Raw genomic sequence first — 24284 nt, 5'->3', positions numbered from 1 at the left:
CGCTCAGTGGACACTCTGTACTTTACAATACAAATCAACGGGAAAGCTAAGAAGTTGATCGGACTTCTTTTGGTGACCTTTGCCATAGTTTTAACAAATACATCAGAAACAAAAAAAAAAAGAAAAAAAAAAAAAAAAAAAAAAGAGCTTCCTGAATGTTGAAGCGTTTTCAGCTTGAAAAATAGTGGGGTTCACTTGAGTTTAAAAAACGTGTGCACATAACCATTCTTTGCGGCTTTTATTTTTGAGGAGTTTTAATTTCTTCAAAGTCTTTAAGATATGCTTGGAACAGATTCCATTAGAAGCCACTTAAAAAAAACAAAAAATAAAAAACATAAAAAGCACAACAATGAATAGAGCGTTGTTTTTTTACTTTACTCCAAAATTCTTGCTTGAAACAAATTTGAAGACTTTTGCAGAAAAATGCTGATCTGTTAGAGTTTGTCCTATTAGGCAACGTGAAGCTCCTTCCGTTTTTCAGAACGTTGACGGAACTGGCCTGGACAGTCGTAAAAATGCCAAACGTTGAAACATTTTTGCGCAACTATAATTTGAAAGTCTTAAAATATATGAACTTTATAGAAACTGGTTCCCCAGTGACATGGCGAGGCTGCGCATTACAGGGACGGTAGAGATCAGCAAAAAAATATAAGAAGGGCCCTGGTTTGACGTCCATGTCGGTAACGCCGTAGCATATGGGCAAATTTCCTTGCCTGGCAACGTCTTGTGCACCTCTGGAAGACCCCCGTGATGTCATGGAGTGCATTGAGTCATGAATTTCAAGGGACCTAGTAGATACCAGAGGTGCCAAGGGTATTCTCCTTCAAGTTCCAGACTAGGAAGTTCCCAGGACACTAGTCAGTTTGCCACGGAGTGCCAATGTGGACAACAGATCAGGGTCCGGCGTATATACTTTTGTTCTGCTCTAATGCACCTCAATTTATTTTGGACAGCTACCGTGTAATACTACATTTGACCTGTAGTGGCCACTGCAGGGAGAATGTGTGGCTGGTAATAGCACCACCTCGGCGATCACAGCTGATCACTATTGAAGTCAGACAACCTCTTATTAAAATAGGAAACACACCAAAAAAACTATAAAAAAAAATTCTTGTTTATTAAAGCAATTTAGGTGATCTCCTACTTGTGTGCGTGGGAATATCGAGACTATGTACACAATCTAGCACGGCGTTAGTGCAGCCATCAATAATTCCATTTTATAGACAAAGTTGCGCCCCTCCATTTTATTCCACTGGACTTCTTTAAAGGGTCCTCGGAGGTAATTCCACTTGGTGTCCTGCAGGACGTCGCTCTTGGGGAGCTCTTTACTCTGACATCGGGGGAACTGCACCATGACTTTGCTGCCGCTCTCCGGTCCGTTGCGAACTGCGAGGGATATATAGAGAAAAATCCATATTATACAGGAGCACCGGTCTAATGACTAGAAGCTACGGCCCTAAGCCAGCCTGCGATACGAAAACTCCTCTGAAAAAAGGAACATCACTAGTGATGAGCGAACGTGGTCCTATAAGGCGTTATCTGAGCATGCTCGGGATTAGAAAAACAAAAACGTTGATTGAGTGATAAATCCTGCAGATCCCCCAATGTGTAATTGATGGATACATATAAAATAATTCAACGTGAGATTGGTAAATGCAGCCAACACTGATACATAACCTAGATGAGGGAAACTGATCACTTGATGTGGGATGGATGTACATGATACAGAAGAGATAAATAGATCAGAATCAAATAAATAATCTAGATTAAACCTTACAGTATAATAATTAGCGGACCAATATTCCGATTAAAGGGAATCTATCAGCAGGTTTTTCTGGTTTATTGTGAGAGTAGCATAATGTAGGGGCAGAGAGTCTGATTACGGGGAAATCTGCGACTTGCTCATCAGCTTGCTGCAGCTTCAAAACAAACATTGTTTTATCAGCAGGAGATAATCACTCCAGGACTAGGTGTCTTGTGCAGGCTAGTCAGGCTAATATAACCCTGCCCCCAACACTGATTGGCAGCTTCATGTGCATGCTGTCAGCAAGCTGCCAATCAGTGGTGTGGGCAGGGTTATACACAGCTCAGCATTCTGACCACAGCTACATCTACAGCAGAGAAAACAGGGATTCTATCAAAACTCCATCAAGCAGTCCAGTAAGTGATACATGCCTGGAATCGGGCTCCCTGTCCCTACATCATGGTGCTCTTAGATTACATAGCAAAAACCTGCTGACAGATTCCCTTTAATGCTCCCCAATGATCGGAAATGTGTTATGTTGATGACGGTAGGCCCTGTGCAGGTCCTGGGAGACGACTTAGGCTATGACCAGCTCATGGAGACACAGATTCTCTGCGGGTTTTCTCTGGAACCAACAGGGAGGCTGGAAGTGAAAAGCCTCGGCTCATACAGAATATGTTCTTGGTGCCAAACAATCACTTGTGAGAAGATACAGATATAATCACACACTCATTCCTTTATGGCTCCCAGGGCAAAGGTTGCTGCAAAGTGGGTGGCGAAACAAATCTGGAGGCCAAAAATAGTAATTTGACCATGTTGAAAGTTTTATTTTCCTTCTTTTAAACAATCAAGATTTTCTAATGCAGAATTTTGAAAAAAAAAAAAAAAAAAAAAAAAAAAAAAAGCTAAAAAAAGCAAGAAAGATAAATGCAAGAGTCTCTAAAGTGTGGCTATTAAGGGGAACCAGTCATCTGATTCACGCTTTCCAAACCGCGGGCAGTGTGAATGGGGGCCCAGCTGCACAATTGCACCCAGGTATATTTTTCTCCCTATGTGCAACACAAGGGAGACACCGGTTAATCATCTGCAATGGTGCTGGGAATAGTCTGTCTAGGACGAATCCAGACGGATCTTTAAAAGGGGTATTCCGATTTCAAAGATCCTATCCCAATAAGTAGTAGCTGAAATAATAATAATAATAATAATAATAGCAAATTACTACATTTATAACTGGAGGTAAGTTCTTCTGATTCGCTATGTCTCTTTCCTCATGTGCAGGGCCTTAGGTATCCATGGTTACATCTACTGATGAAGTGACAGCTAGATGGATACTTCTAGTCCTGCAATGCCTGCACATGAGGAAAGATACATAGCAAATCGGAAAAACTATACTACATTTCTAATTGGAGGGATTTGCTAATGATATTTTTATAATATTATACCATTATACCTTCTATATTTTTTTAATAGGATCTTGGAGATGGGAATATCCCTTTAAAGTTTATTTTCTCTGAAATGTTGGAGTATTTCAGAGAAAAATATATCTTGCTTCATTTGTGTAACCGGTCTCGGATTCATGCTGCCTGCTGTTTGAGAAACATAAATCAAATGACAGGTTCTCTTTAACCCCTTCACTCAGTTTTCACCTTCCTGACCAGGCCAAATTTTACAATTCTGACCAGCGTCATGTTGTGTGGTCATCTTTGGTCGATGTGATCTACGTTTATGAAAATATCGAAAATATGACCGAAAAAAAAAAAGTTAACATTCAGCAATTTTTAAAACTTTGAATTGTTATGCCCTTAAATCAAATTGTTTTACCACATAAAATAGATCATAAACATTTACCACACGTCTACTTTACATCAGGATCATTTTTTAAATAATTTTTTTGTTAGGAAGTTAGAAGGGTTAAAAGTTAAGCAGCATTTTATTCATTTTTCCAACAAAAGTTATAAAATATTATTTTTTCTTTTAGGGGCCACATTACATGTTAAGTGACTGAGGGGTCTATATGACAGAAAATACCCAAAAGTGACACCACTCTAAAAACTGTACCCCTCAACAAAAACAATTATTAACTCTTTAGATTCTTCACAAAAATGTAAGCAATGTGAAAGCAAAAAAAATAAAAATAAATAAATGTCCAACAAAAATGTAACATTACTGATCCTGAGTTACATCCTGTATTATACCCCAGAGCTGCACTCACTTTACCTATGACTGTTGTGTTTGAAACTGTTAAACTGTAAAGCACTGCGGAATATGTTGGGGCTATATAAATAAAGATTATTATTATTATTATTACATTACTGATCCTGAGTTACATCCTGTATTATACCCCAGAGCTGCACTCACTATTCTGCTGGTGCAGTCACTGTGTACATACATTACTGATCCTGAGTTACCACCTATATTATACTCCAGAGCTGCACTCACTATTCTGCTGGTGCAGTCACTGTGTACATACATTACATTACTGATCCTGAGTTACATCCTGTATTATACTCCAGAGCTGCACTCACTATTCTGCTGGTGCAGTCACTGTGTACATACATTACATTACTGATCCTGAGTTACATCCTGTATTATACTCCAGAGCTGCACTCACTATTCTGCTGGTGCAGTCACTGTGTACATACATTACATTACTGATCCTGAGTTACATCCTGTGTTATACCCCAGAGCTGCACTCACTATTCTGCTGGTGCAGTCACTGTGTACATACATTACTGATCCTGAGTTACATCCTGTATTATACCCCAGAGCTGCACTCACTTTACCTATGACTGTTGTGTTTGAAACTGTTAAACTGTAAAGCGCTGCGGAATATGTTGGGGCTATATAAATAAAGATTATTATTATTATTATTATTACATTACTGATCCTGAGTTACATCCTGTATTATACCCCAGAGCTGCACTCACTATTCTGCTGGTGCAGTCACTGTGTACGTACATTACATTACTGATCCTGAGTTACATTCTGTATTATACTCCAGAGCTGCACTCACTATTCTGCTGGTGCAGTCACTGTGTACATACATTACATTACTGATCCTGAGTTACATCCTGTATTATACTCCAGAGCTGCACTCACTATTCTGCTGGTGCAGTCACTGTGTACATACATTACATTACTGATCCTGAGTTACATCCTGTATTATACTCCAGAGCTGCACTCACTATTCTGCTGGTGCAGTCACTGTGTACATACATTACATTACTGATCCTGAGTTACATCCTGTATTATACTCCAGAGCTGCACTCACTATTCTGCTGGTGCTGTCACTCTGTACATACATTACTTATCCTACAGTACGGTGCTCTCCTTCTCCCTTTTCTGCTGTAAAGGCAATCTATAGAGCAAACCTTTTATTTAATGAGCTGGCGAGGAAGGGAAAGTAACAGGGAGACCAGAGCGAGAAGCTCCACATACCTGAGACAGAATAATCCCCATTGGGAGATGCCACAGTGATGGATGACGCGTTGCCGATACTCTCTACTGGGCCCAGACCGACATGGTTGCTGAAGCTAAGGACGTGCCAACCCATTACTTTGGCCAATTGCTGAACAGCGAGGATCTGGTGCTGAGACATCTGAGAACACACAGGAGGAAATGGAGAATATAAATGTACAGGTGCTTCTCACAAAATTAGAATATCTTCAAAAAGTTAATTTATTTCAGTTCTTCAATATAAAAAGTGAAACTCACTATATAGAGTCATTACAAACAGAGTGATCTATTTCAATTGTTTATGTCTGATAATGTTAATGACTTTTGGGATATCATTGGTTGTAAGCCATAATCATAATCTCAGTAAATTAGAATAATTAACAAAAAACACCTGAAAAGGCCTCCTAAGCATTTAAAAACATCCCTTAGTCTGTTTCAGTAGGCTCCACAATCATGGGGAAGACTGCTGACTTGACAGAGGTCCAGAAGGCAGTCATTGACACACTCCACAAGGAGGGTAAGCCACAAAAGGTCATTGCTAAAGAAGCTGGCTGTTGTCATCACAATCATGCCATCACTATGATTGGTGGGGTCCAACCTTGAAAACCACCAGCATATACCAGTATTGCTGTAGCTGACAGTCGCTTGCATATGCCATCTGAGATAACATTGATTGTGGCAGTTAAGCCCTTTATACAGGGCTGTGCAAATTAAATGGGACAAAGCATTTTTTTTTTTTTTTAAAGTAAAATCGTAAGTTGGTTACCAGTCAGTGATTCCAACCAGTTTTAATATATAATAAATAAATCTTGGTCAACTAGCCAGTGGAAAAAGGTAATTTTCAGAATTAGTATGTAACCGTGCATTGTAACATTTTATTTTTTTGCTTTGTCCCAATTAATTTGCACAGCACTGTATGTCACTGTGAGTAGCGACTACAGCCCAGCCCTCGCATACCCCTTTCGAGTCCCACAATTCTCACAGTGTCCTATTTAAAGGGAACCTGTCACCACGTTTTTGGAAGATGGGATAAAAATAGCGTTAAATAGGGGCAGAGGTGGGCGTTACATTAGTGTGTTTGTTATGCGTTTATTACCCACCTAAGTTGCCGAAATACCTTTGCAAAGTCTCCGTTTTCGCCTGTCAATCAGGCTGGTCTGGTCAAAAGGGCGTTGTCTTCCCCCAGATTTTGCGTAGTTTTCCGTTGGTGGCGTAGTGGTGTGCGCATGCCCAAAGTCCTGAATCCTCTGCCAGGGGATTTAAAAGAGCGCGCTGTTCGTTTTCATTGGTGATCGGTGGGCGCGGCCATCTTCCTTTGGCCGCGCGTGCGCAGAAGCGGCGCTCTGCTGGCCGCGGCTTCAGGAAAATGGCCGCCGCGATATCCATCTGCGCACGCGCGGCATCCCGCGGCCATTTTCCTGAAGCCGCGGCCAGCAGAGCGCCGCTTCTGCGCACGCGCGGCCAAAGGAAGATGGCCGCGCCCACCGATCACCAATGAAAACGAACAGCGCGCTCTTTTAAATCCCCTGGCAGAGGATTCGGGACTTTGGGCATGCGCACACCACTACGCCACCAACGGAAAACTACGCAAAATCTGGGGGAAGACAAGACGCCCTTTTGACCAGACCAGCCTGATTGACAGGCGAAAACGGAGACTTTGCAAAGGTATTTCGGCAACTTAGGTGGGTAATAAACGCATAACAAACACACTAATGTAACGCCCACCTCTGCCCCTATTTAACGCTATTTTTATCCCATCTTCCAAAAACGTGGTGACAGGTTCCCTTTAATGCTGCTTAAATCTCCCTGCCTCCGGCTCGTGATAGGTTTCTTTATGTCAGCTTTTACAAGCAGGAGGCAGAGGAAACAGGATGGATCCCTGTCAACGCTATGTACAGAACCTACTTAAACTGCAGCTAATCATTATATGGACTCATCTGTTATATCAAGAAATTATATCTTCAGCTGCATGGGAGGCCACATAGAAGCGCTAAGAGGGCAGAGCTCTGTGGGGAGTGGAGGCAGTGTTGTAAGCTTTGCAGTTACAGTTGAACACAATGGTCAAACTGAGCATTGGCTCTCTACTCAACATTCAGTCTGTCCGAGTCTCAGCGATGACGTCACTAAGGACTGCGTCAGCAGCATGGAACCTCAATCCACACTCTGTACTGGAACAGTTGTCAGACTGGGATCAGATGACAAGTGCCCAAAATGCGATGGTCAGATGGTAGCGGAGCTGAATATTGCTGGAGGGCAGGGAGGAGATGGGAGGCTCACCTGGGACAGCAGGAAGTCCTGCAGCTCTTGCTCCTGATGGGACAGGGTGATCACTCTGCCATCTCTGTGGACGACTCTTATCTGATCCACCGCGATGTTCAGCTGTAACTGAATTGATCTGGAGGAAGAAAAATCACAAAGAAAGTAATCCAAGGGAAAATAATACAAGCGCTGCTCATGGGACTGGCGAATATACGCCCCAAATCCCGTCATTTCTCCACCGCGAGTTACATAAAGACATGTTTGATCATTTCCGACCATTTGGCTACCCATAATGACACGGCTCCAGGAAACTGATCGCGCCTTTATCAGTGTGCAATGCTTTGCAAAAGTAACTAATTAATTCCTTTTGAATAGACCCAAAAGTCTACAATTATAGCCTCTACCTGCTTGACATATAAACATGACGAGCATGCTGGGATTTGTAGTTTTGTAAAGTAACTTTTTGGCTAATGGTTGGGCTCAGGCATAGTATGTATACACTATGTTCCAAATTATTATGCAAATGATATTTTTCTCGGATTTTCCTAAATGGTCGGTGCAAACGACACTCAGTCTAATAAAAGTCATCACCCGTTAGAGTATACATCGACTTTTATTGAGAAACCTCCCAATGATAACAGTATAATCTCCAAAATGAATAAAACCTCACAATGCACTGTTCCAAATTATTAGGCACAGTAGAATTTCTAAACATTTGATATGTTTTAAAGAACTGAAAATGCTCATTTGTGGAATTTGCAGCATTAGGAGGTCACATTCAGGGAGCAAAAAAGCTAATTAACTCCAAAACATCCTAACAGGCCAAGTTACATGTTAACATAGGACCCTTCTTTGATATCACCTTCACAATTCTTGCATCCATTGAACTTGTGAGTTTTTGGAGAGCTTCTGCTTGTATTTCTTTGCATGAAGTCAGAATAGCCTCCCAGAGCTGCTGTTTTGTGTGAACTGCCTCCCACCCTCATAGATCTTTTTCTTGATGATACTCCAAAGGTTCTCTATAGGGTTGAGGTCAGGGGAAGATGGTGGCCACACCATGAGTTTATCTCCTTTTATGCCCATAGCAGCCAATGACTCAGAGGGATTCTTTGCAGCATGAGATGGGGCATTGTCAGCATGAAGATGATTTTGCTCCTGAAGACACGTTTCTGCTTTTTAGACCATGGAAGAAAGTTGTCAGTCAGAAACTCTATATACTTTGCAGAGGTCATTTTCACACCTTCAGGAACCTTAAAGGGCCCTACCAGCTGTTTCCCCATGTCTGGCCCAAACCATGACTCCTCCACCTCCTTGCTGACGTCACAGCCTTGTTGGGACATGGTGGCCATACACCAACCATCCACTACTCCATCCATCTGGACCATCCAGGGTGGCTCGACACTCATCAGTAAACAAGACTGTTTGAAAATTAGTCTTCATGTATGTCTGGGCCCACTGCAACCGTTTCTGCTTGTGAACACTGTTTAGGGGTGGCCGAATAGTAGGTTTATGCACCACAGCAAGCCTTTGAAGGATCCGACACCTTGAGATTTGAGGGACTCCAGAGGCACCAGCAGCTTCAAATAACTGTTTGCTGCTTTGTAATGGTATTTTGGCAGCTGCTCTCTTAATCCAATGAATTTGTCTGGCAGAAATCTTCCTTATTATGCCTTTATCTGCATGAACTCTGTCTGTGCTCTGTTTCAGTCACAAATCTCTTCACAGTATGATGATTACTCTTAAGTTTTCATGAAATAGCTAATGTTTTCATGCCTTGACCAAAGCATTGCACTATTTAACACTTTTCAGCAGCAGAGAGATCCTTTTTATTTCCCATATTGCTTGAAACCTGTGGCCTGCTTAATAATGTGGAACATCATTTTTAAGTAGTTTTCCTTTAATTTGAATCACCTTGAAAAATAATTATCACGTGTTTAAGATTGATTTCAGTGATCTATTGAGTCCTGAGACACAATACCATCCACAAGTTTATTTGAAAAGTGAAACAATTAAATCTTTATGACACTTAAATGCAATTTGCATAATAATTTGGAACACAGTGTACAGACACCGCCACTCACTTGCAGATCTGTTCATAACCTTGGGAAGTTATTAAGACCTTCACGCTGGACTCGTAGACATCGTTGATATTGGACCAGTGGGCCTGGATTTGAGGGTCTTCGATTCTGCTGGCCAGAGTGTCTATAGTGCGGGCGGTCCTACAATGAAAAAAAAAAAGAAAAAAAAAATAGATTTAATGTGCATTAAAATGTATGATTAGAAAGTTTACCTGCAGTTACAGAATCTCAATTGTATTCCCCCATGATTCTTCCTGAAAAAGAATATTATTAAATACTGACAACCCCCCCTGCACTAGGAATGATGCTGGGAGGGCTCTGGGCGGAGACAGATCTCCTACTACCTCCGCTCCCAGCCTAACTCCACCCCCCACGAGGTGATTGACAGTCAGCCCTTCTACAGTTTGGGGGTGAAGGAGGAAACATTCCCCAACTAAAAAGGAACCTGGAAACTACTGGGACAAATCAGCTTTAGTAAAAGTATTCCATAAAGTGTGATTATGGAGCACATTGTGGCAGACCTCCGCATTGTGATGTTCCCGTGTTATTCCCCCTGGAAATGTACCAACATAGAGCATTGGATTGTGTAAGGTTACGCCCAGTTGTCAATTTACTTCTACATATGCATGAGGAATAACAGAGGAACGGCATGAAAGCAGGATCTCAGAAAAGGACTTACTACTCCAGACTTGTCTCAGACCTTTAGGGTTTCTTTGAAGATGGACGTAGCGTAGGGTTTACAGCTCCTGTGTTATAGGGTCGTGGGTCAATATAAAAGCATATCCTAGAAATAACAGGACACTTGGCAACAAAGAATTTTTCCCAAATTTTTGGGGTCAAAGATTCCTGGCTACATTATAAAAAAAAACAACACACAGTAATGCACCATCCATTGAAAAAAAGGTGACAGAAGGTGCTGCCTCCTCCCTCTGTCAAGCACCGTAGGTACCATGGTAAATAACAGGTTAAAACCCCAGGATCAGATCTAGCAATGATCACACAGTATGGAACCGCTGATCTCGCTGGTGTAGCGGCAACCCCTCCTGCTGGAGATCGCACGCAACTGCAATATTCATTTTTTGTCCCTGGAAGGGAAACCAGTTGTCCCAAGTGATGACCTTCAGGAAGAATCCTCACTAATCATAAAGGGACTGCACAGCCTAAAGACTGGCCATCACTAACAACTGGGAATCCCCCTGTAAACCCTATAAGGACCCAGCAATTTTTCATTTTCTCCTCCCCTGGTTCCAAAAAGTAATTTTTTAAAAATTTTCTGTTGACATGTACAAAGGCTTGATTTTGTTTTGCGGGTTCAGGTGTAGTTCAGTTACTTCACTGTGCAATGTACTGAAAAATAAGTAAAACTTTCCAAAGTGCGATGAAACTGCCAATAAAAAAAAAAAAAAAATTCTGTCTTTTTTGGGGGGGTTTGTATTTACATTTTTCTTTAAACCGCAAAATAAACAAGGAAAAGAAAAAGAAAAGGCCTGACAACATAATACTCTGAGAAGGCATTATTATGGTGACACCAATATTTGTCTTTTATTATTATTTTTGGGGTGAAATTTTTGAATTTCTTGCCATTTTCTGGGACCCATACTTTTTTTGTTTTTATGCCCATGACATGTATGAGGGCTTGTACTTTTGCGACTTGAGCTGATGTTTGATATCTTTGTAACGCTGGTGGGTGTGGACCCACTGCACCACGGGCCCGGCTTACCCTGGAGGGGCATAACTAAGTGACTACCGGGTATTCCCTACAGCCTCTGATGGTGAGGATAGGCTGGGATGCCAGAAGTCACCAAGTGCCTCTCCAGGACAGGCCTTGGGTCAGAGACACTGTTGCGAGGTATAGGTGGAGAGTGAGACTTAATAGCAGGAGGATGCAGCAGTGTTGGAAATGCTACAAGAGGCAGCTCAGCGAGACAGCCCACGACGGGGAGAGCAGAGCAGCGATCGCAGTGAGTAGGGTGGTGCTAATAGTCCGTGCAAATTGCCAGCGTGACAATCATTTTGGGCTTAATATGACACTGTGATCACCTTTAATTGTAGTTTTTTCATTGGAACGTGCGTGAACTGGAAAATGGCAATTTACTTTTTTTTTTTTTCCTTTTTGGCATTTAACGAATAGTTTAAATCATTTTACAATTTTATATTTTGATAGATCGGATTTTTTGGACATGACAATACCCAAGACGTTTCCTTTTTTTCTTGTTTCCTATTTCTGTATTTTTAATAGTCGAAAACCAGGGAAAACAGGAATTTTTATATTGTGCAAAACACCCCTCCATTTTTATTTTTTTCTTCTAGTCCTCTTAAGAGAACTTGAACCTCAGATGTGTGTATATAGTGAAATCACAGTTCTCCTACAGCTAAGCCTGTGGTGGACATGCATATGAGAAGTTGTCTGTTACAGGGGTCTTCAGTAGGTTTCATCAGTTCCCCTGTGATTGTATAGTGTAATGACGTCATTTAAATGACGCTGTTAGCGATTGATCGCAACATTTAAAGGGTATCCACTACTTGGACAAACCCTTTTGAATTCCTATTTATTTCCCTCAGTAAAATAAAACACCTATACTCTTCTCCAGTGCTGGGGCTGTTCCAGTGCTGTTGGCACTGGCTCTCCAGGGATTGCGTGACATTATGTTACGCAATCCCAAAGGCCAATCAGTGCTGGCTTCATTCTCCTCTCCTACGAGTGTAGTTGACATCGGGGGAATTCAGAGCTGCGGCAGATCGGTCACTTCCTCCAGATGTCTTGATTTATCTAAAGGAGAGGAGAGTGAAACCAGCGCTGATATGCTGCAGGGATTGCGTGACAATGTCACACAATCTCAGGGAGAAACAGTGTCGACAGCGCTGGAACAGCAACATCACCGGAGAGGAGTATAAGTGTTATTATTTTAGAGTAAACATAGGGATTGAGAGTAATGTAAAACCCCTTTAAATGGTTAATCTGCATCGATCTAAGAGTGCACTAATCGCTGCAGTTGCAAGCTTTGTAATACAGTAGCCATCTGCGGCAGCATCAGCTCCTGAGCCCGCTCCTGTCCTTATCGACCCATGATGAAAATCTACCGCTCAAGTTGTTAATCGTACATAGCGATCATGATAGGAAACCCGCTGACCTTCCATGTGCGCGCTCACCTGCTTCTCAGGAATATGTGCTTCGCCTGTTTGATGATCTTCTCCAGGAGGCCTTCGCTCTGCTGCATGGCATTAATATCATTCTTGTCATATGCCTGCGGTCCCGCGAGTCGCATCCGCTTGTGACCGAACGGAGCACTGGCTGGATGGGGCATGACGATGTTACTTATCGTCTGCTTGTGGAACTGAGTAAATAAAGGGGAAATAGGGGAAGTCAGCCCTGAAATCTGTGCCGAGAGTAGTAACTCCAGGGTGCCCCCCAACCCTCCGGATGTCTCACCTCTCTCATGAGCTGGTGCAGGTTGTGCTCCAGGACGTACAGGTGATCTTCTGCGTTTACCTTATCGGAAGACGACTTTTGAGACTTCTTGTCATTTGTGGAGTGACAGAATGAGATGGAAAGCTGGAGGCCTGAGGGAATACAAAAGAAAAAAAAAATAATTATAATTAAATGATATAATTAAAATAATATATATAGAAGTCACAGGTGTGCTGGGGAAAATGGAGGGAATAATCCTGCGTGTTGTGAGAATTCGCCAGTGCTGGGAGTGGCAACTACATGACCGCAAGTATGTGATTTGCATACATGCAGTCACATGCTGGCTAGACGTGTGCAGCCTCGCTCAATGCAAGTGTATGGAGAGAGGCCGGACATCTAGTCTGAATGTGGCCGGAGGTATGAAAATCGCCACTGCCAGCACCGGAGAATCCTCACAGTGCACAGTGCAAGCAATGTGGCTGCAGACTTGTAGCTTAAGGTCGGGCAACCCCTTTAATAGGTTAAACATCCCCAATTGCTGCTGCCAGAAGCAGGCGCTGGCTGTGTGATACATACAGAATCTGTCCTGCGTGAAGTCTTCTTGGCTCCCGAGCTCGCTCCTTGACTGGCATTTACTTCATAGCGCTTGAAGGGGTTAATGACTAAGGACACAAGTCAGACCAATAGAAAGGGACACCCGGCTGTTTTTGGGGTTCTTGCCTCCCGACAGTGCAGAGCAGGATACTGGATGAGAGACCATGGATGGCGATTTATGGGGGGGAGACTACTTGCCGGAGCAGGGAGACTTTGGTCGGGCAATGTTCCCAAGGGAAAAAAAAAAGAAGTATGCAGCTCTCCTGCAGAAAACAGAAGGGTGGTTCCCTAGCGCCCCTTCTGGAGGTCGCCACCTTGTATATCAATGTCTGCCATCTCAGGGTCCTGGCTGGGTAGGTGAAGCGTCTTTACCTGGTGGGGTGGGACGGTTACAAGTAACCCCAGTGAGCGGTATACAGAGCCCCGCACACACAGAGGCCGTGTGCAGCGCCAGAGAGCGGCCCGAGCTCAGCCCACGATGGATGTGCGCAGACAAAGGCAACCAAGGAAACGGCATAGCGTGCAGCTCTCCGGCTAAGCCTCTTTATGCCGAGGAGCCCGAATGTTCCCGGCTGCAGAAAGTACCACAGCTCCGTCTATGTACACAAAGAGCAGCCTGCGGGGGGCGCCGCAGCTACAGCAAACACCGGCGCGTTTAACATGGAAAAGTGGATATTTTAAGGACATTGTATCGCGCTCCTGGAGACGCTTTGTTCCTGCGTTTAATGACTGCAGCGCGGCACAAACACGCTGCGTTTTACAGGCGCCGAGGCCTCCGCTGTGCCACCTTTTATCTGTTGGATTTTCCATCTAGGAGCACAAAGAAAGCTCAATAATAAAACAGCGAAAACCAGGAACAAAGAGCCGAGGAACATTAGATGCCGCGAAACTGCGCACTTAACCCCTGCACCGCCACTCCGCTGACGTCAGGACACAAACCAAGGGAAGGATTCCTACCAAATAACGGGGGGACGGGTTACTAATAAAATCACAGCTGGGAACAAAGAGCCCCCCCCAAAATAAAGTAATTATTTACTTATTAAATTTATTATCGCCAAAACTCTTGCATTTTTCCAATCAATGTAACATGAGACTTGATTTCGGAGGCACGATTTGTATTTCTCACCTTCTCAGCCTTCTATTAAATACAAAACACCACCAGATCCTCGCCTATTTCACCCCCGCTGCTCCTCTGCCTGTGTCCCTGCAGTCAATCAGCAGCCATCGAGGGATTAAATTCCAAGAGTAGCCACTGATCGGCTGCAGCGGTCACGTGATATCCTCTGCCGAAAGAGGAAGTGCAAATACAGGTGAGGGACACAAGCAGCAATGACACCACATCAGTAGGAGGAGTGACCCAAGTGTCCCACAGCGTCAATGCCGTAAGAAACAATGGCTGCCACATAGCATGGGAACCAAGAGACCAACGCCGCCATGACACTATGCCAGTGGGGGGAGAGACCCAGGTGCCTTACAGCAACCATACTGCCAGGCAAAACAACGCTATGGGTCACACCACCCCACAGTCACAGCAACAATGGCCGCTACAGAGACAACAACCAAAAAATGGGAGGGACAGGCTATGCAATAACTGTACAAAGAGGCGCTGCCCCTGCTGGCCCGGTGTTGTAGTGCAAGTGGATCATGTTGAATTCTGCTTTGCCACAGTCGGTCAATGGATAATATTTCGATCTGTGGTTTAGATTTTTTTTTTTTATTGCGCATTCTATTTTTATAAGATCTGAATGCTAGTTTCCAGCCCCACATACATGCTGACTGTTTCTAGCTCAGCGCTATAAGGAGGTATCTGCATCATATGAAAAGGTCAGTAGATATGATCCTATATATAGGGGGAAAAGAAGTTGTTGATTGCAGGCAGCCCAGTCTACAAGATTGCTGGAAATAGCCAAGCTCTGTCCTCCGCGATCCCTAGCAGTCCCATAGACAATGAATGAGGCTGTGCACACAATCCAGATGGGACAAAGCTGAACCCCTTTCTCAAAATTGGTGCGGGTCCCAGCAATCTGCAAGCTATGACTTCTCCATAGGAGAGATGATCACAAGAGTGGAGCACAATTCACACCAAAGCCCCAAGAATCCCCCTTCTACCTGCAGAGACCCCCCCTCCACACCTCTTCTGATAAGTAGACCTGGCATGCCACCATGCATGCGTTGTGCTGCACCGTCATGACGTTGCACCAGACCTGCCGCTGTAGGAGGATCATGGTCCTGCGGCCATGGACTATTGACGTGACCGCCAAAATTTAAGGGAGGTCAAGATTTTGACCGCTGTTCCCATTATGGCTGCTTCTTGGTGCAGATATTGGAAAGGAGAGGTGAAATAAAAAAAAAAAAAAAAAAAAAAGGGATTCCATCTCTGTAGCCACTATTACATCGTGTGTCTAAATCAACATGAAAAAGTTGGTGAAAAGACCTTTGTGGGTCATTCTACCAATAGATATGTATTTATTTTATTTCTCTGAGTAAATCAGTCTCGTGGGGGCATCAGTGGTCTGGATCTCCTACGTTCCAGCAGCTCCTGCTCCCTCAAAACCCACCGACCACAGCTCTGTGTATACAGCCATGGAGAAGGCAGACACAGTGATAAACCATCTCTGCCTTCTCTATGGGGAGCCTGGCTGTGTCTCACAACCGGCTCCTCGGCCACACGATAATGTGCAGCTGATCTACTATGCAGTGGCGTTTTAAAACATCGAAGCAAAACGCAGACCGCCAGGACATCTATTGTCTATGGGTGACCCAGAAGTAAATAAGTGTTCCCTGTATAAAAATAATAGTACATTTTAAATAATAGAAAGTGTAAAAAAAATTGTGTTTAAGGCTAAAGTAATAAAACAATTTTTTTTCCCCTCGCACAATATCGTAAAAATATATATAATGTTATTTTTGAAATTTTATGATTTTTAGCAATAATCTGAAAATGGTAATAAAATGGTGGAAGAGAGTGAGGTTCATGGGTTTGGGGATGCGCATTATACTTGTCTTGCCGCTGGTGTCAGGAGTAGGTTCTACATGATTGGGGGTAAAAGTTGCACACTGGTATAGGAGCCCCCTACCCTCCAGGCGGTAATTACAAGCAATAATGATAGGCACACACTGATGTACATGGCCAAAATAAATTCTGTAGAACCAGGATCAGCAACCTTTGGCACACCAGGTTACCGGATGGCCCCCCCCGGACATGCTGGGAGTTTGACAACCGCTGCAGAGTGCAGACCCCTACCGTAGGGAGAGTATTTCTTACCAGGAAATGGCTGGGAGATGATCTGGTTCTTGACGACGATGTGAGGGATTTGGGATTTGATCTGGACGGCTTCACGAGACAACTGCGCAAATATTTCTTTGCAGAGCAGGACGTTCTGTGCGGCTTCCAGCCTCGTCTGCCAATGTGGAGTCCCTGCAATCAGGAAGCATGGGGGTGCAATTAAATATTGAGTGTGCTGGACGGATCCGCAGCAGATGGCACCACAGAATGGTTGTCCTGGCACATGTGACATATAATAAATACGAGGCAAAGAGGAAGAAGCTGCGGCTACTGCTAGTAATGGATGAGCGCTGCCCTCCCCCTCTCTGACGTCATTCTCTAAGTTTTACAAATCCCTAAATACATAAAAATTGGTGTCCGACATACTTTATTTTTCATGATCAGGATCTCCGCTTGCTGTCAGCGACTCCACTATGGAACAAAAGCCATTCTACAAAACTTACCGGGCTTGGCTTTGGGCAAGGTCCTTCTGAACAGATTCACCGTACCGAGGTCCCCGATATCTGACGACTGCTTCTGAATGGAAACCTGCAACCAAACAAATGCAGTCCTCCGATTAATCAATAGGTTACAAGAAAAGCTCATGTCATAGCACAGGGTAAAAAAAAAAAAAAAAAAGATAAAAACACCCACAAAAAGAGGGGAGAAAAGCCTCCTGCTATGCCCCAAATCACTGGCAGCGCCGCTTTGAGTCTACTAGGCCCCCCTCTCTGCTGGGCAGATTCCCAACGGTCATCTGACCACCAGGTCCTGTCCCACTAGAAATGGTCTCCAATCTGCAGATGCAATGTATTTTATTCATTGAAATCCCTGGTGTTTTGTGTATAAGAGTCCAGTGGGCAGTCCCTACTAGTGATTGACAGTCTTCCCTTTATGCACGCAGGGATAGTCATTAACCATTAGTAGGACCGCCCACTGTCTCCTCTTATACAGAAAGACACCAGGGATTTTAATGAAAAAAAAAAAAACAACCCAATTTCTAGTGAATAATTTCTAATACGCCTACATATTCTGCGCTGACTGGCTCCTAATAATAATCACTATGATAAAAATATAAATGTCACACCTTCAGATAAGCAGATCCCTCCAGATCGCTGGGGATCTGCACATCTAGCGGGCAGTAATCTTCAGGGATTTTCTTATCCAAGTCAATATCAGTGTTCTTTATGACTTCGAATATTCCCTGATGAGGAAAGAGCGACCCTATAACAATGGGAAAAAGTGGAGACGTCAAAACAGGAACAGAGACCCCCGATTCTACCTGACATGTGATCCTCCACTAGCCCTACTAAGAACACGCGCACAATTGTTTAGGTCGAGCGTTATGCGGTACTGCAGAGCTCAGCGGACCCCCATCTAAGCATACGGGCAGCTTTACATCAGACCCTGTAATGGAGGCAGTCCGGTTCTGCAGTCCTATTTCCCAATCATCTCTGCACCTAAACTCGTGGTTGTGCTGCTTTTGCTCTTTTGGTCAGTCAGGTATGAGGGATTTGGTTACGCTCCAGCTTTTGGACGCACTTTGTCCCACTCAAACTTCTTTCATGTTCTATTAGGCTACGTTCACATTTGCGTTGTTGTGTGCTGCGTCAGCGACGCAACACACGCAAAAACGCAGCGTTTTGTGACGCATGCGTTCATTTTTATAGCGCAAAAAAAATGCAACATGCTGCGTCCTCTGCGCCCTGACGCTTGCGCCAAAAAACGCATGCGTCACAAAACGCAACACAACGCATGTCCATACGCCCCCATGTTAAATATAGGGGCACATGACGCATGCGGCGACGCTGCAGCGCCCGACGCTGCGGCGCACAACGCAAATGTGAACGTAGCCTTAATTGGACAACTATTTTCACCCATTTCTGGGAAAGCAATGTGAAAATCAATATGGCTTCCCCCATATAGGAGGGTGCAACAGGAAAGCTTCTTACCTGCACTCCTGTAGCTCAAGTCCCCCAGGATCTTATCACCCAGCTTCCTCAGCTTCCAGTGCTGGCGTAATCTCAGCAGCTCGGAGTTAAAGTCGCGCTGCCTCTTGTTCTCCTGGTTTTCCGCCACAGACTTAGACAGACGCTCACCGCCTTTCAGTAGGATCTGGGCAGCACCCAGGAGGGATTTCCGCTTAGAAACCAACAGTAAACCGGGCTGACTCTGAAAAGAGAAGACAGTCACTCAATTACGACTTATACTATATCCTCAGCATGGATCATCAGCATCAGGCCGGTAGTGGTGCCGTTACATAGGTTACCCTGGGAGACTCAGCAGATGCGATGACATCACTACATCGCATCTGCTGTGCGGAGCCTCGGTGCACACAGCTAAGACCAGAGCGTCGGGGGAATGAGTGTGCATCCGAGGGGGAAGCTGGGGAAGTACAATGGCTGAATATCCGGAGCAAATGATTGACAATCTATAGAAAGCTTTATATTATATGGTTTTGAATCACTGTTACTGATAAGAATACACGTTACAATCAGACCCATTACATCATGAATTAGCAGAGAGTCAATATCAATTCTGATCAGTATTAAGTGATACAATTATTATAAAATATTAACATTGAATAACCAAAGTAATGGGAAGCCAAGAAGCCCATAAAGAAATCGAAATATAAAAACTTTATTAGAATTAAAAAAAATAAGACCAATAAAATCATAAAGGGAGAATGGACAACAGAAATCCCTTTACTCCAGAACCATAATTCATACATAGATTTGTAATGGTAATACCTATATGCATGAAATAAAAAAATAGAAATCTGTAAAGACCAATAAGCCCAAAGAGGGGGTACATAGAGTAGAGCCAAATCAAAACATATCAGGGGTAAAATTCAGGAAAAAAAAACTAAAGTGCAAAAATAAATATGAAAGGGGAATTACTAAGGATATTAAAGAGAGTTTAACATGAATAGAAAATGCAAGTACTTTTACTGGGAGCAGAATAAAGACAAGTGTGAGATAGACGCCCTCTAGTGGCTGATGTGTAAAATAACAATGCATGATAAACAGATCTAGTAAAGTGGCCTGGAGAGTACGGACCAGAGACCCTGACGTGCGTTTTGCGTTTGCTTCTTCCAGGGGGTGTATGTGCACGTAGGGATCTGTGTTCCCTGCAGGCAGACACAGAATGAGCCTACTCACCGCCACAGTGGCTCCTGGGGCATCCTTACCTGCTTTGGGGTCAGGGACTCTTGGGACACGGGATCTAGGTGCATGTACCTCTTGTCTTTCACCACAGTCAGCACGTCGTACAACACACACATCTCCGTCAGTGAGCCTCGAAGATGGTTTCGCACGGAGTCCCATGGCCACAGCGATGGCTGGAATTTGACCAGACCTGAAAGGGGAAGGACGGCCATAATTAGTGCAAAAGCAATCATATTTAACCATTTCATCCAGAACACATGAATACAACTGAACTTATCTGACAGATTCATTAACATGTGATACCAACCAACACGCTGCAATAGTGTAAGAGGCCGACGTTGCCACTTGTCCAGACTGTCGATCAAGCGGAAATCTGAAGTGTGGGAGCAGGACGCTCATGAAGATCAATGGTGACACAATCATTTAATAAGCAGCTGTAATCAGATCCCTCAGTGACCTGACTATTACATCCAAGAAACATTTAAGCAGTTTTTCTTTCCCCAGAGTGGGTGGTGATTTCAGTATGCAGGGGAAGAAGTGGCTCACAAGTGGAGAAAGCAGCAGATTTATTACAAAGGTTTTTTAAAGTCACTTGTACAGCGATTTAGATAGTTTGTAGAAATATCAGTGGCCACTGAAAAGGGAACCTGTCACCTGATTCATGTTGCCCATAACCTAGAGCTGCAAAATTACATCCGGGTATATTTATTTCTGAAAATCTCCAGCAATTCAGGGAAAATAAAATGTATAAAAGGGTCATTGGTCTAGTCCGTTATTAGCAGGTCTCTTCTATAGTGAGACACCTGTCAATCACCTGGAACAATACTGGTCTCAGCCTATAGTCCCCGACCCGATCTAATAACTATATTTTGCCTGAAACACTGGAGCATGTCAGAGATGAATCTACCTGCCTCAGGCCGTGCTGCTGGGATCTGCGGTGATGGATTCCCTAAAAAAACACCCATTGTTTCTGAGATCAGGGGCTGGGGCATTTAATCGGTGTGATCCTGCTCATTGGAGGTCGCTAATTACACATCATATTGCAACACTGTAATATCACAGTATATAGTGCAAGTCATGAAAGTCCCCGGGTGTCATGAGAGGGAACAACAAACAGATTGGACTTTGTTTTGCATACAAAAGAAAAAACAAACAAACAAAACATTTCTTATATAAACAGTAAATTGAAAACCAAAATAAAGAGATCACAGACCGGCAACAAAGACCCTCGTTTGAATCATGCTTTTCCCAGTGCAAAATAACAAAACATTTAGTATCTTCAGCTCCATAAAAGCATAACATTATGAAATCCTTTAAATGAAAAAAAAAAAACAAAACAAAAAAACACTGCACTTGCCCCCCAAAACTGGAATTATAAGTCAGGAAAATGTTGCAAAACTGGTACCCATAAAACGACAGCTCACAAGATGATCATCATCCAGCGGCAGAGCCTCATCCTCCCAGTGGCAGAGCCTTATCACTGTCATTTCCCAATTTTGATTTTTTTTTCTTGTTTTTCAGGTCATTATTCAATAAAGTGAACGGCGTCATTGAAAAGTACAACTGCCCTCACAATAAGCCTTGTCACCCGCACAATGTATTGGACACAGTGAATCCGCACGGTTCAGTGATCACAGCGGAGTCACCTGCGTTCAGCAGCCGGCAGCGCTCTGGATACAGCGGACATGTGCTGCATTCAAAGCGCTGCCAATTCCGGATCGTCGACTCCCGGCCTGAATGCACTGAAAAATGCAACATTTTGGAGGCTTCGTTTTTCTTCGCTCACACACACACACACACACACACACACACAACACGCGCGCGCGCGCACACACACACAACGCGCACACACACACAACGCGCACACACACACACACAACGCGCGCACACACACACACACAACGCGCACACACACACACACACAACGCGCACACACACACACACAACGCGCACACACACACACACAACGCGCACACACACACACACAACGCGCACACACACACACACAACGCGCACACACACACACACAACGCGCACACACACACACACAACGCGCACACACACACACACAACGCGCACACACACACACACAACGCGCACACACACACACACAACGCGCACACACACACACACACAACGCGCACACACACACACACAACGCGCACACACACACACACAACGCGCACACACACACACACACAACGCGCACACACACACACACAACGCGCACACACACACACACACAACGCGCACACACACACACACAACGCGCACACACACACACACACAACGCGCACACACACACACACAACGCGCACACACACACACACAACGCGCACACACACACACACAACGCGCACACACACACACACACAACGCGCACACACACACACACAACGCGCACACACACACACACAACGCGCACACACACACACAACGCGCACACACACACACAACGCGCACACACACACACAACGCGCACACACACACACAACGCGCACACACACACACAACGCGCACACACACACACAACGCGCACACACACACACAACGCGCACACACACACACAACGCGCACACACACACACAACGCGCACACACACACACAACGCGCACACACACACACACAACGCGCACACACACACCGCGCACACACACAACGCGCACACACACAACGCGCACACACACAACGCGCACACACACAGCGCACACACACAACGCGCACACACACAACGCGCACACACACAACGCGCACACACACAACGCGCACACACACAACGCGCACACACACAACGCGCACACACACAACGCGCACACACACAACGCGCACACACACACAACGCGCACACACACACAACGCGCACACACACACAACGCGCACACACACACAACGCGCACACACACACAACGCGCACACACACAACGCGCACACACACAACGCGCACACACACAACGCGCACACACACAACGCGCACACACACAACGCGCACACACACAACGCGCACACACACAACGCGCACACACACAACGCGCACACACACAACGCGCACACACACACAACGCGCACACACACAACGCGCACACACACAACGCGCACACACACAACGCGCACACACAACGCGCACACACACAACGCGCACACACACACAACGCGCACACACACACAACGCGCACACACACACACAACGCGCACACACACACAACGCGCACACACACACAACGCGCACACACACAACGCGCACACACACAACGCGCACACACACAACGCACACACACAACGCGCACACACACAACGCGCACACACACAACGCGCACACACACAACGCGCAGACAGTGACAGATCATGGAAGGGGAAAAACTGCCAGTGACAGGAAGGGGTTAAACGCATATTCCCACCAGTGAGGGCGGAGAAGGTGCCGCTGTCACTCGCACCAACAAGCCTGAGAGGAGCAACAGATGGTGGAAGCTCCTGCCCGATCACATCGGCCGATCTCAGCGCACTCACCTTCCTCCTCCTCCGGCTGCTCCCCCCAGTCGTTCTCCCGGGGAACGAGTCCATCTTCGATCCCTTCTTCATCAGAGTCCTGGCCGAAGTCTATTCTCTGCGCCAGACGGGCCAGGTTCTGCGACATAGACAGCGGCTGCACGTAAGTCTCCGAGCCATCCAACCCCACCTCCTGCACCTGCTTCTCTGCGGAAGACTCGATGCTGATCTGCACCGGCGGCCCCCCCGACATGATCCGCCCGGCACAGACACGGCAACGCTCTAAGGAACTTAGCGTCGGCGCGCACTGAGGGCATCACAGTCATGTGACCGGCGCGTAGTGACGTCACTGCACCACGTGAGCGCCGGCGTCCCTCGTGACCGCTTGTGTACCACGTGCTCTGAATAGGCTATATATACCCCTGCCTACCGCGCTCAACGCCATTTTCTCGGGGCTACGCAAGGGGAGGGAGAGGGAAGCAGCGGGCTCTGCGTCCGTGCGGCCTACCGCGTAATGGCGTCAAAGCGACCGACAAAGAAGTCGCTAATAATAATGATTGAACGTAGAATATTAATGATACCCTGCACTCCAGGGCGCTTTGTTTTCCGACAGGGTCTGGTTAGTCCCTCAGGGTCTGGCGCCATTTTTTTTCACTCAGTCTTGTGAAACAAGTTAAATAATTCTCCACTATTTTGTTTTTGTTGCTGTTTGCCCTTGAACTTAGGGTAGAACGGGTGGATGAGGCCAGGGTGGGTGGTTGTGCCCTTTTTTTTTTTTTTTTTTTTTTTACAACCTCGATTTTTTTTCTTTTTTGATTAAATCAGGAAC

At 45.0% G+C, this 24284-nt stretch overlaps 1 protein-coding gene across 1 annotated transcript; it reads right to left on the bottom strand.

Annotated features, from left to right (window-relative positions):
• Positions 1 to 1096: 1096 nt before the first annotated feature.
• Positions 1097 to 23966, bottom strand: MED17 (mediator complex subunit 17). The gene is made up of 12 exons (XM_077298429.1): positions 23477 to 23966; positions 19996 to 20162; positions 18758 to 18977; positions 17893 to 18029; positions 17270 to 17354; positions 16806 to 16958; positions 12968 to 13098; positions 12688 to 12872; positions 9541 to 9678; positions 7478 to 7595; positions 5183 to 5342; positions 1097 to 1386 (listed from the first exon to the last, which is right to left on the bottom strand). Exons 1-12 carry the CDS (start codon positions 23706 to 23708, stop codon positions 1181 to 1183), a joined length of 1932 nt encoding a protein of 643 aa, XP_077154544.1. The 5' UTR covers positions 23709 to 23966; the 3' UTR covers positions 1097 to 1180.
• Positions 23967 to 24284: the final 318 nt, after the last annotated feature.

The sequence above is a fragment of the Ranitomeya variabilis genome, chromosome 3 (assembly GCF_051348905.1).
Source record: "Ranitomeya variabilis isolate aRanVar5 chromosome 3, aRanVar5.hap1, whole genome shotgun sequence".
Lineage (NCBI taxonomy): Eukaryota > Metazoa > Chordata > Amphibia > Anura > Dendrobatidae > Ranitomeya > Ranitomeya variabilis.
The sequence above is the reverse complement of the archived record's forward strand: the minus strand, read 5'-3'. Positions and strand labels throughout refer to the sequence as shown.

Bases quoted from the DNA above. Each gene is read 5' to 3' on its own strand.
- MED17 (XM_077298429.1), bottom strand. From the start codon at position 23,708: ATGTCGGGGGGGCCGCCGGTGCAGATCAGCATCGAGTCTTCCGCAGAG. The intron at 17,355-17,892 runs GTGTGACATTTA...GTTTGGTTGCAG, and splicing joins AGGGATCTGCTTATCTGAAG to GTTTCCATTCAGAAGCAGTC. The intron at 12,873-12,967 runs GTGAGACATCCG...TTATTTACTCAG, and splicing joins TGCACCAGCTCATGAGAGAG to TTCCACAAGCAGACGATAAG.